At 39.7% G+C, this 15387-nt stretch overlaps 1 protein-coding gene across 2 annotated transcripts in view; it reads left to right on the top strand.

Moving 5' to 3' along the window:
- ITPR2 (inositol 1,4,5-trisphosphate receptor type 2) overlaps positions 1 to 15387 on the top strand; it is a 998050-nt gene that overhangs the window by 51259 nt on the left and 931404 nt on the right. For both annotated transcript variants that reach the window (XR_011337952.1, XM_069863516.1), the window contains exons 7-9: positions 42 to 125; positions 1268 to 1414; positions 2678 to 2773. Coding sequence is in view for 1 of the 2 variants with exons in the window: in XM_069863516.1 (XP_069719617.1) it covers positions 42 to 125; positions 1268 to 1414; positions 2678 to 2773 (327 nt within the window). In the remaining variant the exon portion in view is untranslated. The remainder of the gene's footprint in view (positions 1 to 41; positions 126 to 1267; positions 1415 to 2677; positions 2774 to 15387) is intronic.

The raw sequence follows: 15387 nt of genomic DNA, 5'->3' as shown, positions 1-15387 counted from the left end.
CAAAAAGAAAAGAACATATATATGTTTTTTTTCTCCCAAAGGTAAATGCTGTCAACTGTAACACAAGCTGGAAAGTAACTTTATTCATGAAATTCAGTAGTTACCGAGATGACGTACTGAAAGGAGTAAGTATGATTTTTTAAAAATTATTTTTTGAATATGAAAAATCATGCCATATTTGACTGTAGAGAAATACTACATGATGAATAAAAGAAAAAATTAGGACATTATGGAGCTGTTGAGGATCCCTCAGTGTTGTCCTTCAGTAGCCAGTTTTGTTTTGCTTTGTGTTACTGTCTAACTAAATGAAGTTGTCTGGATTGTGCTAACTTCCAGCCCCTTTCCACTCTCAGGGACAACTGGGGATCCAAGAAAATAGATGCAATTCAAGCACCGAATGCTGAGGTGCTCTGTACAGAGTAGCTGTGACATTTCAGTTTATGCCAAGATGCTAAGGCAGGTATAACATGCTTACAGAAGGGGGTGAGGCATGAAAGATGACAACAGCTGTAATAAAATAATATAGCTTTAAATGCTCATGGGTTACACAACTTTATACTTCTAGATCACACTCTGAGGTCACTTATATTTTCATTTTAAATAAATAAATTTTATCTGTCCTCACTCGTACCTTAACAAGTCATTATCAACTGTCTATTTTTTGGTAGGTATCGAGGTACCAGCAGTTTTTTAAGGAAGAAAGGGGAAAATAGTGTATCTGTGTAGACTCATTCGGGGATAGTGTTTCAAGCACGGGGGAAAGACAGAAGCAAGCAAAAAAAATGCCAGCTGAAGAAACAGAAAAACAACATTGGTTTTGGTGACAAAGTACAAGAGACGAGACAACATTAGAGAAATCTGTTCACTTTCCCTAAATACTGAAAGAGATGAGAAAATACTGAAAGAGTTCAGAAATAATAATAAGAAAAAATTATTTCGTAAAGTTAGCTGAAATTTAAAATCCTCTTTGGGTTAATTGTTGCCTACATTCATTGCAGTGCTCTGAAACAAGTTTTGTTTTCACAAAAGCGCATGGATCTCCTGCGGGACTGAATTATCTCATTTGATTCCCAGTCTCAGTGCTGAGATTGTATGCTCGGCACTTAGTAATTTCTCTAATAACAGGTCTCTAATAAGTGTTTTCTTTGCATCAGCTGTGTTGACATCACTGGGCTAATATAGGTATAGAGGATGAGTCTAGTGGCTTTGCCATGTAATTATGCTGCATGTTACGACGTAATAATGCTTCTTTTTTGTATTGCTTTAGGGAGATGTTGTTAGGCTGTTTCATGCGGAGCAAGAGAAGTTTCTGACCTGTGATGAATATGAGAAGAAACAGCATATTTTCCTTCGTACTACATTGCGTCAGTCAGCCACTTCTGCAACAAGTTCTAAAGCGCTGTGGGAAATAGAGGTATTTTCTTTTTATTATAAATATTTTAGGACTTGAAGGCCAAGGTTCAGTAAAAATACTTCAACACAACATGAATCATTCAAAGCCTCTTGATAGCATAATACACCTCCCCGTAACTATTATTAATTTATGAAGTGGATTGTGTAGGATGAACGCTGAAGAGATGCTTTATTGCTGTGTATATGTAGAGAGGCCATGTTTTTTTAGTATATTTCCCTGCAGTAAAATGACAAAGCGTCAAATTCAGACTTGGTGTAAATTGTGCAATTTTATCAAAGTAAATCAAATGACACTCATGTATCCCGAGTTCTGCGTGTTTATATTTGACCTAATATGCACTATAGGATATTGAAATTCATGACTTACTAGAAATCTCACAAATGTGATTCAGTTCCTTCTTCTGCAACAGGGCGCATCAGCATCTGTGTAAAGTTAGGCTGAATAAAGGTGTTGATGTTGAATGGGGGGGAGGTTGAGAAGATAACTAGCAGATATATTTTTGTTTAACTGACAAACATTGGAGGCTGGTATCTTTCAACCTTTGCTGTTGCAGTTAGCGTAACTCCTGTACTCAGGAGTTCTTATGTGCCGAACAAACTTTATGCATTTAAAACAGCTTCTCTCTCAGGCAAATGGATGATTTTTGTCTGAGTAAGGACTGTATTGAATAGAATAATATATTGTACTTGTAGTTATTGGAGATTGCTTTAACTCCATAAGAGAGACAGGCACTGCTGGATTTGAAGGGAACAAATGACCTACAGCTCACTCAACAGAAAGAAGAAATAACCTGGGATATTTCAAATTATGTGGGGCTGTTTAATCATGTGAAAGAAAATTTACCAGAAACTCACAGTGCTGTTAAAGCCAGAACTGAAACAAATGATGAAAAAATGTAAGAGGGTGTAAGTTTTGCTTTTAAGTAGTGTCCATGTAAGTGTAGAGCAGCTACATTTACTCTGTTGAACTCCAGATTCACGTTGTGTCAGTTTAAGGAAAAATTTGGCTCATCATGTTCACAGGGAGTAGATTAATGAAAACATGGAAAGCAATAGGAGGAGTATATCCTTGCATGTGGCAAAAAAAAAATGTAAGTAGTCGTTATCTATAGTGGCCTTAGTGAAAGCACAGAATTCCTCTCTGTGGTAGACTATTTGTAATGATGTAGTTTACATATTTTTATTTGGAATGAGCTGTAAGAAATGTTAGTGATCTAACTATGATCTTCAGGAGTACCATTCAAATCTATGCTACTTCTTTTAGGTTGTCCATCATGACCCTTGCCGAGGAGGGGCAGGACAGTGGAACAGCTTGTTTAGATTTAAGCATTTGGCAACTGGAAACTACTTAGCTGCAGAGGTAAGAATGTCAATTAAACAAGTGGTTGTGTGCTGCCTAACCAATTACTAAGCACGTCCTTGTAATTCAGAAATGACATAGTATGTAGGTCCATGATGTAGGTCTCTGGAAAGATTCCCACATCAAGTCTGGATGGGAAGAACGGGATGTACACTACTGTGTCATGATGTATTGCTGTATTCAAGGGTTCCTAGGAAATTTTTTGAACTGCAGGAAGCCAGTAGGGGAGTTCAAGACAGCATCCAACCTTAATTTCAATTGTGCTGTTGAATCCTGTTGGTGTAGCAGCCAGAGAAAACACTACTGCTGAACATCCATCATATTTACACTGAAGATCCTTAAATTCATTTATCTTGCTGTTCTTGTTTGCCCTTGATTTTTGGAGTAATGTCATGATCAGTCAAATATTCTTTGCTGGCTCAGGTAGCCGTCTACAGGTTAAAGCTTTTAGTGTGGAACTGTATGTAAGATAATCATTGAGCTTGATTGGGGAAGTCTGTGTGCAGACACTAGAACAGATACTCTGGAGTGCTATAATTCAGGAGTTGTCATTCCTCTTTCTTCCTACAGGCTCTAGTCTTCTTGTAAAAATGTTTCTACAGTGTTAATCAGTGTGTTGATCACAACAGGCACATGGTCTAAGGCATCTTTGCATTCTGTAGAAACTTGGGGAAGGACAAGCTTTTCCTATAGTGATCTCGTGACTTTTGATGTCATGCTAGTGCATTGTTATTATAGCAGGTTGCAGTGTTCTGCTGTTGCACTCTTGTGTTTTAACAAGAAAAAAAAGAAACAACAAGTGTCTGAGGAAATCTTGCCCCTTTTGGTGGAACAGAACATCCAGGAAGAGGAGTAAAATCTTGCAACTTCTCCGATTAGTATCTGGTAATTCGTGCTTAGGCAAAATAGTGTTTTGACTCCCCAAAAGAGAAACTTATTGTCTTTTAAGAACCGTAACTGTCTCTAAAAGTAAAATAGGACCCTTGACAAGCTGGAAGAGAACAGATAATACCAAGTTTATGAAATGAGATAACCTTGGATTATTCCCTGGCTGCAAAAAGCCGTGAACTTTTAAAGTCATGTCTAATCCATATTAGAACTGGTTTGCGTCCAGGTTATATTAACGGAATGAAAAGTAGTTTTTTTCCCGACTGATTTACTTAAGTCTGTTCAGGGTTGCCTTTTTGACTTACGCTTGCAAGCACAAGTGTGAAAATTTACTATAAGAGCCGGTTATCACTGTGTTAGGGAATCTCTGAAAAAAATGACTTGCTCTGACTGGATTGAGTTACATTTACAGCAGTGCGAATTCCATACGCAGACAAGTCCTTGGTGTTCCCAGGGTGCTGCTTTCACTTCTTTGTTCCTGACACAGCCTGGCACTGATTTTGGAGTAAGAGAAACGGGAGCTATCAAACCTTTACTTATATCTAATTATGTCAAAACTAGTGTCAAAACATAAACAGGAGAACACCAGGAGGGGTACTGATATTATTTTCCATCTAAGACTGAATGTCATTTAGATATTTTTGTTGGTTTTAGCAGTAGATTATGGTTAGCTTAGAAACTTGATAGGCCTGAGTGGAGAAGAGCACCATCCCATTAAAGGCAGCGGGCTAACATGCCCTAACCTCTATGCTGCTGCCTCCATACTGCAGCAATATTTTGGCTTGGCTGAAGCCAGCTGGCTTTATTGTGTAGTTAATATTGGCTAATAATAGCTAATTTTCAAGTGGCAATCAGTAGTCCCACCTAAGAGACAGTTCCATTTGCCTTCCTGTTTACAGTGAGAGATGCTCCTAGTGTTACAGAAAGATTTTATTCAGACTATCTGGGCTAATGGAGAGCCAGGAAAGGAATCAAGCACTCTGATGGGCTTCCACCATACCTCATCTGCTTAGGGAATTTAAGGAGAAAAATCATCAGGTGAAGAGGTGTCACACTACACTGAATGTTGAATGTGAGCTTAGGTCCTTTCTACTTCTGGAAAGGAAATCCCCATCAATAATGTAGAGAGTACAATTGGCACAGTTGAGTGAGAGCTGGAAGAGCATTTGGGTTGAACAGAGGTGATATGCTGCGGCTAGAGAGAGGCATTAGCTGCTGTATCTATGAAATGTAAAATACCTGCTGGTGGAGATATTAAAGGTATCTCTGTAATATAAACCTGTGAACTGTATTTTACACAATCCACATGTCAGGCATAACACACCAGCCAGACGTACACGTCAAAGATAAATGAAGCAGTCAGACACCTAATGTGCATAAGCTAACTTTAAAGCAATTGGGCAAAGCTTAGTGGACACTTATCTGTGCTTTTGCAGCACAGGAAGATTACTCGTAGTATGGATTATCAAAAACGTTACACATTGCCATGATCTGATTTTGTTTAAGCTCCAATGATAAAGATATCTAGAGCAGAATAGTAAGTACAATCACATAAACAGAATTCACAAATCTTTTAAGCATTCTGTTGTTGGCTAGTGATACAGTTGCTGTCATAGTTTGAGTTATTGTAAATCAGGATTAATCACTGTTTATGATCATCTTTTCCTTACATTACCCTTCTGTAAATCAATTTGATGTGTGCCATGGAGACTTCTGCAGTGGGATCTTGCATGGGTCAAGTCTCAGACAATGTCTCAGAAGTTTCCTTTACCTGGGTTTCTGCTTTTGCTCCTTTACAGTTAGGCTTGTACCTTGTGTGAGCAGTGTTGTGCCTTCTCCAAGGCTTCCTGTGCCACATGTAACTGGTCAGCCTGATTTGTGACTGAATGGGCCTGAGACATGCAGTGAAGAGATGCCACTGCACTTTGTTAAGGTGAGGAGATGATCTGGGAACTAAGAAAATTCAAGACACTTGTGCCAGGGAATTCAGGAATTTAAAAGTAATAAACTTAAGGGTGTTTCAATACTACAGTAAGTAAGTTTTTTAAAAAAGTGAGGCAATACAGTTGTTCAGCAAACAAAACGGTGAGTACTTGTAAATCTAATTCCTATAAACTTGAGAGAATTAAGTCAGGACGTGAGTCCTAAACTCCATGTTCCTAAGAATCACAGCCAATGATCCAGCTTTTGTTACTTCTCTAAGAGTCTTCTGATACCTCTGACTTCTGACACAGTTTAAAGTAGTACCATTTCCTTTAATCCTCTTTCCACTTGACATAACTTAGGCTAATTTTCATCAATATGCTTTGAAGTTCCTTAAGTCCTACTAATAACATAAAGCAACCTAGACCCTGTGACTAGACTATAGGCTGAAGGTTAGCCACTCTGAAAGACCCACTGCTAAGGGAGATCCAGTGGAAGAGATTTGCTGATTGCTCGTTGTCATTCCTCGGCTACCCTGCACCTCCTGGGGACACAGTCTGACACATCAGATGCATGTATGCTTTCTCACAGTTACTTAAGGCACAGGCAGGATATGCTGAAGAAGGGGTTTTATGTTTAGAGGTAATTCTTGGGACATCGGAAATCTGGATAGATGATAATGTCTTTCCCACGTCTGGCATTTGGAAACCTGAAGCCACTGCCTCAGGCATTCCCAAAACATTGAAATTGTAAAAAAGTGTAACCAACTCCTCAGCTGAAAAACTGGAAAGAGAAATTCTCTTCTTGGAGATAGTGGGAGTTCTGCTGTTAGTGTCAGAAGGGCTGAGCCAGGTTCTTAGCAAGAGATTTAGACACTAAGCCACCAGCTAAGATCCAGGCTGCCAAGTTTTATTCTCATCTTCACAGAGTCAGCAGTCTTTTAGAAAAAAATCTATAGAAGATTCCGTTTTTAGCCCTGATTGCAGAAAAATGGCCCAAATTATTTTAAAGTTCAGTCTTTGTAAAGAGAGGCTGTAAGGTTAGGTGAAAATTGAATGATTCGAAGTAACAAAGACTCTCCCATTTTTTTTTTTAAAAGTCGTTTCAGTGCATGTACCCTATGTAGAACATACCCAGATGTACCTGTCTGTGTGTGAGAGTGAGCTACAATTTACTTGAACAGTCTTTCTAATGCTGCAGGTTGGGACCACACAGCTGTGCCTTTCTCGTGAACACACCTATCTTGTTCAATATTCTAATCACCAGGATAAAAGTCTCTTTGAACTGCATATCAGCTTATCAATTGTGCTAAAACAAAATATACACCTTTAATGTTGTTCTCCATGTGTGTAGTGGCTCCGGTTCTCTGATTTCTGAACTGGATAATCTGTACTGAAACTATTAACTCTTGCTGTATTAGGATATTAAACGGAATTATATGTGTTTATGCATATATATGCACACACAAGAAATGCAGGGTAAGTCTGTCATTTCATATTAAAATTCTCAGGTGAGATGGATATTGCAAAAATAATCACAAAATATATATGCAAATATCAAATCACATGCTAGTCGCAGATATTGTAGTTGACAATAGACCATAGAACATTGCTTGTGAAGCATTTTGAACATGTACATAGTCACAGTGCAGTCTTTATAAGGAAAAGTCTGTGATAATTCTGTTTTACTTAGTTTATAGAATAAACTAGAGATAGTAGATATCTTGGCCAAGACATAGGGGTAGATCTAGTGTGGTAATTGTCTTTAACACTGAATTAACTATACTATACTAAATAAATGAAGGTAATGCAGGTAAGGTGGCAGCCTTCCTATTTACCTTCTTTAGATTCTATAATATTGTGGCCATAAACAGTTCTTGAGGACAAAAGAGAAGAGTGAGAACAGGCTGGCCGATGCAATAGGTTGAAGCAGTAAGCTCAGAAGTAATGACAGAATGAAAATTACTTTTTCTGACTTGTAGTGTGCTTCATTCATTAAATAAAATTGTTGATTATATAAAGGCCCTTGTTCAGTAAAGCTCTTGGGAGCAGCCTTGTCTTTGAAGTCAGTGGAACATGAGCATTTATGTGCTTGGGGGTCAAGGGTGTCTCAGATACTGGCCTAATGAGTTTGGGCTTCCCCTAACAGTTCTCACTTGTGCAGCCACACTCTGGGCTTCTTTGACCATTGTTGGTCTGAAGCTTGTGTAATGGCCGCTTTTAACTTCTGCATGTGAATATACCTCATAAATGGCTTGTACAGGATAATTGGGATGACAAGCTCTTTAGCGTGTATTCTGATGATGGAGCAGTCACAGAGATGAAGCTGTCCACTAGCTAGCTGCTTTGAGCATAAGTAGCAATTGATGTGCATTCCCAGTGTGTGTCCCACTGGAAAACTCCTCTGGCTTTCTTATAGGGTTCACTTTCTTCTGCAAGAGTGAAAGTGCAGGGTTTAAGCTGTAAAATGGATCAACTCTGATCAGACTTTTCTTCTAAACTCTTTTGTTAAAATTCCACGTGAAAAATACTTCCAACTTCGGGGTTATTTTAGCACTAGATGTTCAGTGGAGTTTCTTTTGAATGTAGGAATGATTGAAGCTAATATCCTGAGCAGCACAGAGGCACATGCACATGAGATGAAATGACAATTGTACGAATATTCTAAACTGAACTAGAAGTCCAGTCCAACTCACCAAGGCTGTACTTCAGTGGTAAGAGCACTTCAGCGGCAATGTAGGCTTGCAAAAATGTCATGTTTCCACAGGTATTTAGTTGCAGTTCCATGACACAATGTGTCATCCCTAGTTGGCACAGAATCCAGTGTGCAGAGAGGAGGGAATAGCCTGTGCTGTAAACAGAGTCACTGAGCCTAAGGCATGGGGGCACAAGTGGTTCGTGTGGGTTAACAGGAACTGCTGAAGCCTTGTGGGGTTGTCAGCTTTTGTCCACCTTGGACAGAACCATGCTATTCATAATGAATTTAATCCTTTTGTTGTAATTGCTTGATTTGGGTCATGGTGAAGATAGCTGAGTGCATCTTCAAGTTAATATTGATAGAACATAATCTTTTTCTGAATAGGACGTAGTAAAGTAGCGGATCTTGCTACCACAAGAATAGAAAACAAAACATCTAATGAAATTTTAAGAAAGATTACACATTTGTGTAAGTAATAGTATTCTCAGCATTAGCTAAGATAAAAAAAAGTGAAAGGGAAACCAGCTCTTAAACTTGAGGCTCTAAACTGAGATTAACCCCTTGGAGCCCTGGAGAAACTTTCTCTGTAGTTTAATGGACTTATTTTTCTCTCACCTGCTTAAACTGCTGTGGAAAATGGAGTACTGCACAGAATGTTTTATTAAGGCAACTGAGACTGAATATTTGAAGGCCATAATTTAGTCCTCTTACTTATGGAGATCTTTTCTGTTTAAGAAGCAAGAAGGGAGCAGTTTGCCAGTGGTATTTTTTTGGGGTGACATGGAAACAAGCCTTTGCAGAAAAATGTATTCATCCACTGATCATACAACTCATTCAGAGGAGGAGAACATAGTAGTAAATGCTCTGTGGTTCCTTCTGCTTTTAGAAACAGTAACGCAAATAACTGGATAAAAATTAGCCTTGTTTATTATGTGCCAGTACCTTTCACTCAAGGATAACAGTTTGCAAACTGGAGAAGGTACCAGGAGATGGCAGCATCCACCAAGGCCTTCATACATTTAATTAATGCGGGACCTACCTGGAGATTGCTTCAAAATCTTCCATTTGAGTAATTGTTTTCCAGTCTTTTTGTTAAATGTTAATAAAGCATTCTGATTAGTTTCTATCTCTTGAGCTTAGTGATTAGAGGTTCTTGTAAGAAAAAGGGCTTGCTAGGGTGACATGATGAACTTGGCATTTTAAGCCTTATTTCTGTTTTTCTCTGTCTCATAGGAAGAGTGTGGTTTAGTTTTAAAGCTGTATAAGGAATGAAGGATAATTTACTGCTGTGCTTGAAGAGATGGAAGAGATCTAGAGACCAGAGGAGGAGGATGGATTACTGATTTACAGAGCCAGTCTGACCTGTTCCACAGATTTTGATGTGACTCTTTGAAGTGATAAAGTTAGAAGCTGTCCATTTAGCAAAACCCAGGGCTAGATTTTTGAAGGTTTTTGAGACTCTTGGAATGCAGCTGTAATTCTTGATGTGACTTGTCTTGACTTTGGTGGAAGTTAGAAACAACATTTACATCTGTTGGTGTTCAGATGCCTTCAGAATTCTGGATCTTGGTGGAAGGATTTTTGCCCCCCAGCCCACTACTTCTGCAGTAGTAATCTGTGGTCCTGTATTCAGCTGGGCTTTTTCAGTCCTGTCAGAAGTTGTCTGCATTTGAGCCGTGTTTGTATACATATGAGCTTTAGGAGGAAAGGAATTGTGAAGCCATTAACAGAGCATTTAGTCATTTTAAGGACTGCTTCTGCTATTGAAAATATATCATCTGCTGGTATTACATTTCAATGTGTTCCAAAGCAGCAAATGTAGGAATGTAGTCTGTTCTAAAGTGTATTTTTGTCCTTATTATTTCAAGATTACTTAAGAAGCTTTTATTCAATTATATTTGTGCCTCTTTTTCTTTATTTTTAATGCTTGATGGAGGTTTAGAAGGCTTCTCTCTTTTTTTTTTTTTTAATTATTGCTGGGATTTTTTGTGTGTGTATTTATTTTTTTGTTTGTTTATTTTTATTGGTAGAAATTTCAGTAATGTCTAAATCCATTGTACCTGGTTATTTCTGGGAGAACCACTGAAAGGCATATGGGATATTAATATTTTGAACATAACCTTTGAAGAGATGAGGATGCTTTTTCATTTAGCACATGTTGGTATGGAGCCACTGAATCTCATGCTGAGGTTATGGCTTGGCACATAGGTTAAACTAAAGGATCTCTCAGTCATTTTCTTTTCTTTTGACTTTCTCTGCAGAATGGTGTATGGCTGTGTGGGACTGAACCTCAGGCGTCAGTGTGTGGTCAGGCTCTCTGCCTTTGATCACAGTAGAAACAAAGGGATTTCCCAGTCAATACTCTCTCCCGGTGTAATCTAAAGCTCCATGTTGTGGTGGTTCCACCTTATGTCACTGATGTGAGACCTTTAAATCAGTGGTGATTTAGGCACTGGCCTGCCATTACTTATACATCAGCTAAAAAGATGGCGGATCCTTTTTTCTTATGATGAAGGTGATTAATTGGGACAAGAAGGTGTCAGAGCTGATTCTCATCCCAGTTTTTGACTAGCAGATAGTTCCCCAATGCAGGGATGGCTCTCCCTGCCCGATCCACTCTGCTTGTGCCAAATGAGGGGCCTGATGCAGACAAAAAGGTTCATCTCTCCCTGGAAAGTCATCTGATCTGCTAAGACACTGCTCATAAGCAAAACAGTAGCAAAATACGATCCTGAAATAGAAGGCCTTTTTCGATTTTTAAACTTTCCTCAGGTGATGGTTATCAGGAACTTTGTGCTGATGCTGTGGCAGTATCGGATGGGGTTTTTTTGAGGTAGAATGGTAGCCAGCCTTTCTCCAGCAAGCTAATAAGATGGCAAAAGTCCTTTGAATACAACTGAAGTCTTTGAAACTGTGCAAAAGTCCTTTAGATTTTTCAAAAACAAATCAGTATGACATTAGCAAAGAACAAAGCAAGCCTAATGAAGATGAAAGATTTGTGAAGTGTTTTTTTTTCTTTTGTGGTGGCTTTTTTTTTTTTCTGAAAGCTTGCCCTTGTTGATTGGGTAACAGGCTGATTATCAAATGAAATGGGAACTGTTTACGTGTGTTGAATTAGATCCTTTTATTCTTTGTCTACTAGAGTTTCCTTCATAAATGTGGGTTTTAACCAAGCCCTTAAAATGCTCATTTAGCTGAAATTTGGAGTTCTAATTCTTTCCCTGAGGAGATGTTTTAAATATCTTTTACCTAGTCAACAAAATTTGATTAAGATCAGCATGGGTGTTTCTTTTGCCAAACTGCTCTCTTTCCTTCTTAATTAAGTGTGTCCAAGAATAGCCTGTTTGGGTACTTCCCTTACATTCCTCTGTCTAGGAAAGCAGCATTCAGTATAAAGGTGAGACGTCAATCTGACCAGTGTGGACTGAGATTTATAATTCAGTTGTTGGCCTGTAAAGCATATCTTACAATGTGAAGATGCAAAAATAAAATTAAAGCCAGGAATAATGTATTAGGGAGAAGATGTTCTGCGCAGTAGTAGAACCTCAGGAGATTATGCAGTGCTGGAATCTTATGTATTGAAAACTTTCAGACATAACGTTGACTAGCTTTAATCAATAGAAACATCATCAGTAGAGATGACAGGGCCTGGGACTTCTGGCACTAGATCTGACAGGATGCCTTTTAGGATTAGCAGAGCATTTGCATTCTCTAAGCACCCAGTACCAGAAGTAACACACAAACATGCACAGGTGAAAGTTGTATTCCTACTGTGCAGGCTCTAAGGGCTCTAATGATCACATTATGAGGGCATTAGGCGAAATTTCAGAAATTATACTCCTTGCCCTTCCAAATAGTTTTAACTAGAAATAGTAAAAGATGACTTCTATACCTCGGTTTTCAACCTGTAAAGCTGGCTTCTATTATGTGTTTGCAACACATACTCTCTACTGGGAGCCTTCTATTGCTCCCACAGTACAAGTGTATTGGTATACATATGCATTCATATGTCTACTCTTTTTACATCCTACCACGTACAAAGTCTGAACATGAAATCTATCTAAGAGACATTAATTTTTATACACCCAGGAGAACCACCTGCAGTGCTGACCTTGACCTTCAGGCTCTTAACACGTATCCTTTGTGGATTATGAGTTGGGAATTTGGCTTCCTAGAAAAGTGTGCAAGTAAATGCAAGTTTGTTTACATTTAAAGAATTTATAATCTTCTCTGTAGTTGCAAATCTTTCTATAAATGTCAAAGCAGTCAGTTATTTTAGTGTTTAAAAATAAGAATTTTTGTGGTAATGGTGGCCTTCTCATGGCAGACTGTCCTTGTCTGCTGACAAGTTTGCTAGGCTGCTTCCAAGGTCTCATCTCCCCCGTAGACTGAGTCCAAGATAAGCTGAGGTCCCAGATACTTCCTGTAAACTATATTGTGCAGCTTGCTTTTGCAGTTATGATGGTACTTGCCTCTTGATAGGGCTTTAGCACCACCTGAGTCAGTGTGCAGTGTTAGCCTATGCGTGTGAAACCATCCGCCCATTTCCAAGAAAGGCTGGAAGGAGGGTCCAGGGAACTACAAGCCTGTCAGTCTGACCTCGATCATGGAGCAGGTAGTCTTGAGTGTGGTCACACAGCACATGCAAGACAACCGGGTGATCAGGCCTCATCAGCATGGGTTTATGAAGGGCAGGTTCTGCTAAACAAACCTTATTGCCTTCTGTGACAAGGTGACCCCCTTGATGGATGAGAGAAAGGCTGTGGATGTTGTGTACGTGGACTTTAGTAAAGCCTTTTACACCGTTCCTTACAATATTCTGCTTGAGAAACTGGCTGCCACTGGCCTGGACAGGCGCACTCTCTGCTGGGTTAAAAACTGGCTCAATGGCCTGGCCAAAAGAGTTGTGGTAAATGGATTTAAATCCAGCTGGAGGCTGGTTACATCAAGTCCCCAGGACTTGATGCTGGGTCCAGTTCTGTTCAGTATCTTTTTCAGCGACCTGAATGAGGGGATTGAATGTACCCTTCGTAAGTTCACAGGTGACACCAAACTGGGAGGAAGTGTTGAACTGCTGGTGGGTAGGGAGGCTCTACAGAGGGGTGAGGCCAATGGGAAGAGGTTGAACAAGGCCACGTCCTGCACTGAGGATGCAACAAGGTCCTTGCCAGGTCCCGCGCTGGGGACCCAACAACCCTGTGCAGTGCTACAGGCTTGAGGACGAGTGGCTGGAAAGCTCCCTGACAGGGAAGGATGTGGGAGTTTTGGTTGACAGCTGTTTGAATATGAGCCAGCATCTCTGCCCAGGTAGCCAAGAAGGCCAACAGCATCTTGGCTCGTATCAGAAACAGTGTGGCCAGCAGGACCAGGGAACTGATTCTCCGCCTGTACTCAGCACTGGGGAGGCCACACCTTGAATACTGGGTTCTGTTTTGGGCCTTTTGTTACAAGAAAGACATTGAGGCTCTGGAGAATGTCTGAAGAAGAGCAGCAAAACTGGTGAAGAAGCTGGTGAACAAGTCTTATGAGGAGTGGCTGAGACTGGCGTTGTTTAACCTAGAGAAAAGGTGGATGAGAGGAGACCACATCACTGTCTACAACTGCCTGAAAGGAGGTTGTAGAGATGCGAGTGTTGGTCTCTTCTCCTAGGTGACGGGTGATACAATGAAAGAAAATGGCCTCAAGCTGCACCAGGGGAGGTACAGATTAGACACCAGGAAAAGTTTCTTCACTGAAGGGGTTATTGGGCACTGGAACAGGCTGCCTAGGGAGGTGGTAGAGTCACCATCCCTAGAGGTACTTAAAAAACAGGTAGATTAAGTGCTCAGCGATATGGTTTAGTAGTGGACAGGTATGGTTGGACTCAGTTATCTCAAAGGTCTTTTCCAATCAAGTGATTCTATGATTCTGTGGTAATGTCTTCCATGGTGCTGTGATGTGGACAGAAAGTTGAGGCAGTAGCCTTGTTTTCTGGAGTTTAGGGTTTGTAGAGATGAGTCTGGGTTCATATGTATAAGAAAATGAAAAAGATGATGTATTTTTAGTGTCATAAATTATTGTCATTGGAGCCGTAAGAGCTGATTTCCTTAGCCTTGCCTAACTGCAAACTCACCACAACAGAGCTGGCCTTCTAGGTGGCTGTGGAGTGAGGGATGAGCACAACTACTATCAGGTAGCCAGTTCACCGCTTCACTGATATGAATTCTCCTCTGCCCTTCCCTAGTTACTCTCTGCTTATGCAGTCTGAATTAGTTGATGTAGATTGCACCTCCCTTACCCTGTAGTGATTGCCAGTTGCTCAGGTGGTCAGGCTATACAGCCTCACATAGTGGGTGAGCATTTGGTTTTTATAGTGTCTCATGAAATAAGTTTCAAGGTCTCTGATATTTAGTTTTCAGCCATGAGGAAGCTGAACTCTAAGTATGTGCTACCTTTCTCTCTCCCATCCATGACAAGGTGAAAAATGGCTGTACCTAAGTTTCTTGAAAAACAAGCAGCAAAGAGTTAGGATTTCTGGATTATTCTGCATTGGAAAAGGAGCTGTTGGGGATAAACTCTAAAAAAAACCCACAGTGAAGCTATTACAATAAAGATTTATGCAGTCACACTTGCTTGAGCTCTGCAGTTTACAATGCATTGTGTTCTTACTGTGTATTGACTACGTGCACCTTCCAGAGGCATTTTATGGAAATAAACTGTACTTCAGTAACATTGCAACTTCAACATGTCCAAGGACACAAAAAAGTCTTGAAGTTGGTTGAGCTTAAATGAGGCCTATTTTAGCATAGTGCTCTTAGTCTTTAAACACCTGCAAAGAATTTTACTTGATTTCATTAGCAACAAGGAAAAAAATTAATGTTATTATTTTTAAGGATTCTTTTGTTTTGGAGTCTTATTGAAGAACATGGAAGTGATCTTATGGCAATCAGAAAAAGCAATAGGTTTTGGAGTCTTTAAGACTGTCACTGTGTCCTTAGCTCATTCTGCTGTATGTGGATGTTGAAAATGACTCAGAACAGGTGTAATATGACATACAACACTACATGATTTATGCCCCTCTACTTGGAGAATATAGTATGGGACAATAGCTAATGGTCTGATTTTCA

Source organism: Phaenicophaeus curvirostris, chromosome 1 (genome assembly GCF_032191515.1).
Source record: "Phaenicophaeus curvirostris isolate KB17595 chromosome 1, BPBGC_Pcur_1.0, whole genome shotgun sequence".
Classification (NCBI taxonomy): domain Eukaryota; kingdom Metazoa; phylum Chordata; class Aves; order Cuculiformes; family Cuculidae; genus Phaenicophaeus; species Phaenicophaeus curvirostris.
This window is presented reverse-complemented; position numbering and strand designations above follow the sequence as displayed.